The 1,254-nt window shown below is 39.2% G+C and overlaps 1 protein-coding gene across 1 annotated transcript in view; it reads right to left on the reverse strand.

Annotated features, from left to right (window-relative positions):
* Positions 1-1,254, reverse strand: part of RBM27 (RNA binding motif protein 27) — an 85,536-nt gene that overhangs the window by 46,562 nt on the left and 37,720 nt on the right. The window contains exon 9 of the mRNA XM_012658243.1: positions 1,008-1,172. Within this exon, the coding sequence (XP_012513697.1) occupies positions 1,008-1,172 (165 nt within the window). The remainder of the gene's footprint in view (positions 1-1,007; positions 1,173-1,254) is intronic.

Below are 1,254 nucleotides of genomic sequence, written 5' to 3' on the forward strand. Positions count from 1 at the left end.
AGGAGTTTGAGGTTGCTGTGAGCTAGGCTGAAGCCACGGCACTCTAGCCCAGGCAACACAGTGAGACTCTGTCTCAAAAAAAAAAAAAAGCAAATCTAATATACTTATTAAACTTAAATGTGTTTAAGGCTGATACGATTGGAAGTGATATATAAAATAACAGCTTCCAGGCTTATAAATGTCAACTCTAAAAATTATATGTAGTATGAAATACAAAATAGATGCTGCTTCATCTTTAAAAAAAACTCATCAGCAAATTATGACAAAAATGTTTTCAGTTACCACTTGGTACTCTTCACAGAAAATCTCCAACAGTTTAGGCTACAGAAAGTTTTAAAGAAGTTACATATTTAATGACCTTATTCTATAATTCCTGGAAATACAGAGAACCCCAATAAACTTAAAAATCCTTTAGTTAATTATGATGAACTGAGATCTAAAGGCAAAGTGAGAAATATTAAAAAAAAAATTCATGCGACATCTACAGAGCAACTCCACAATCTTCAAAATACACATGTCAACAGGAGGAAAGAGTTGTCAAGAATCATTACATTATATACAACCGCTCCATACAACAAGGGGAGGAGGGTGAAAAGGACATGTTCATCCATGATGAGCAAGAAACCAGATGTTTGTTTTTGTTTTAAAGAAAAATTAACTTAGTTTTACTTGTAATGCATAATTAATTAATTAGAGAATAATCAAGTAGATATTATCTTCCTATCTACCTGATTAGAAACTAACGCAAGGAACTAGCATGACTTTGTTACTGAGGCACCGAAAGTAAATACAGAAGACACTAGAGATGACAGACACACAGGAGGCCTAATCATCTAGCAGCCACTAGGGACAAACCAAAGAAGCAAAGGAACAGAAAAATAAAACTACTTGAGAGCTTTAATGGGAATCTGTGACAGCAGATCAGGATGCCAGGTCACCTCTTAGGCTGGGCCAGCTTCAGATACAAAAGATCAGTGAGGTGGATGGCCATTTGTAGCAAAGCTTACCTGGGACCAGAGGGGTGGGGCTGGAGACTGAGGTATGGTACCCAATGGAGGATCCCATGAGGTTGCGAGGTGGCACCAAACGAGCTGCCAACAGAGGAGGCGGTGTCCCCAACTGAAGTCGCTCAGATGCAGCAGCGCCATGTTCACGAGAATACATGGGCTGTCCTACAGAGGAAAGAATAGGAGGGCAGCTGGGAATGAGAGTCACAAGCTTCTCTTAGGTAATGATGTACTTCCAGAGACTTTG

Source organism: Propithecus coquereli, unplaced genomic scaffold (genome assembly GCF_000956105.1).
Source record: "Propithecus coquereli isolate 6110/MARCELLA unplaced genomic scaffold, Pcoq_1.0 Scaffold58, whole genome shotgun sequence".
NCBI lineage: Eukaryota > Metazoa > Chordata > Mammalia > Primates > Indriidae > Propithecus > Propithecus coquereli.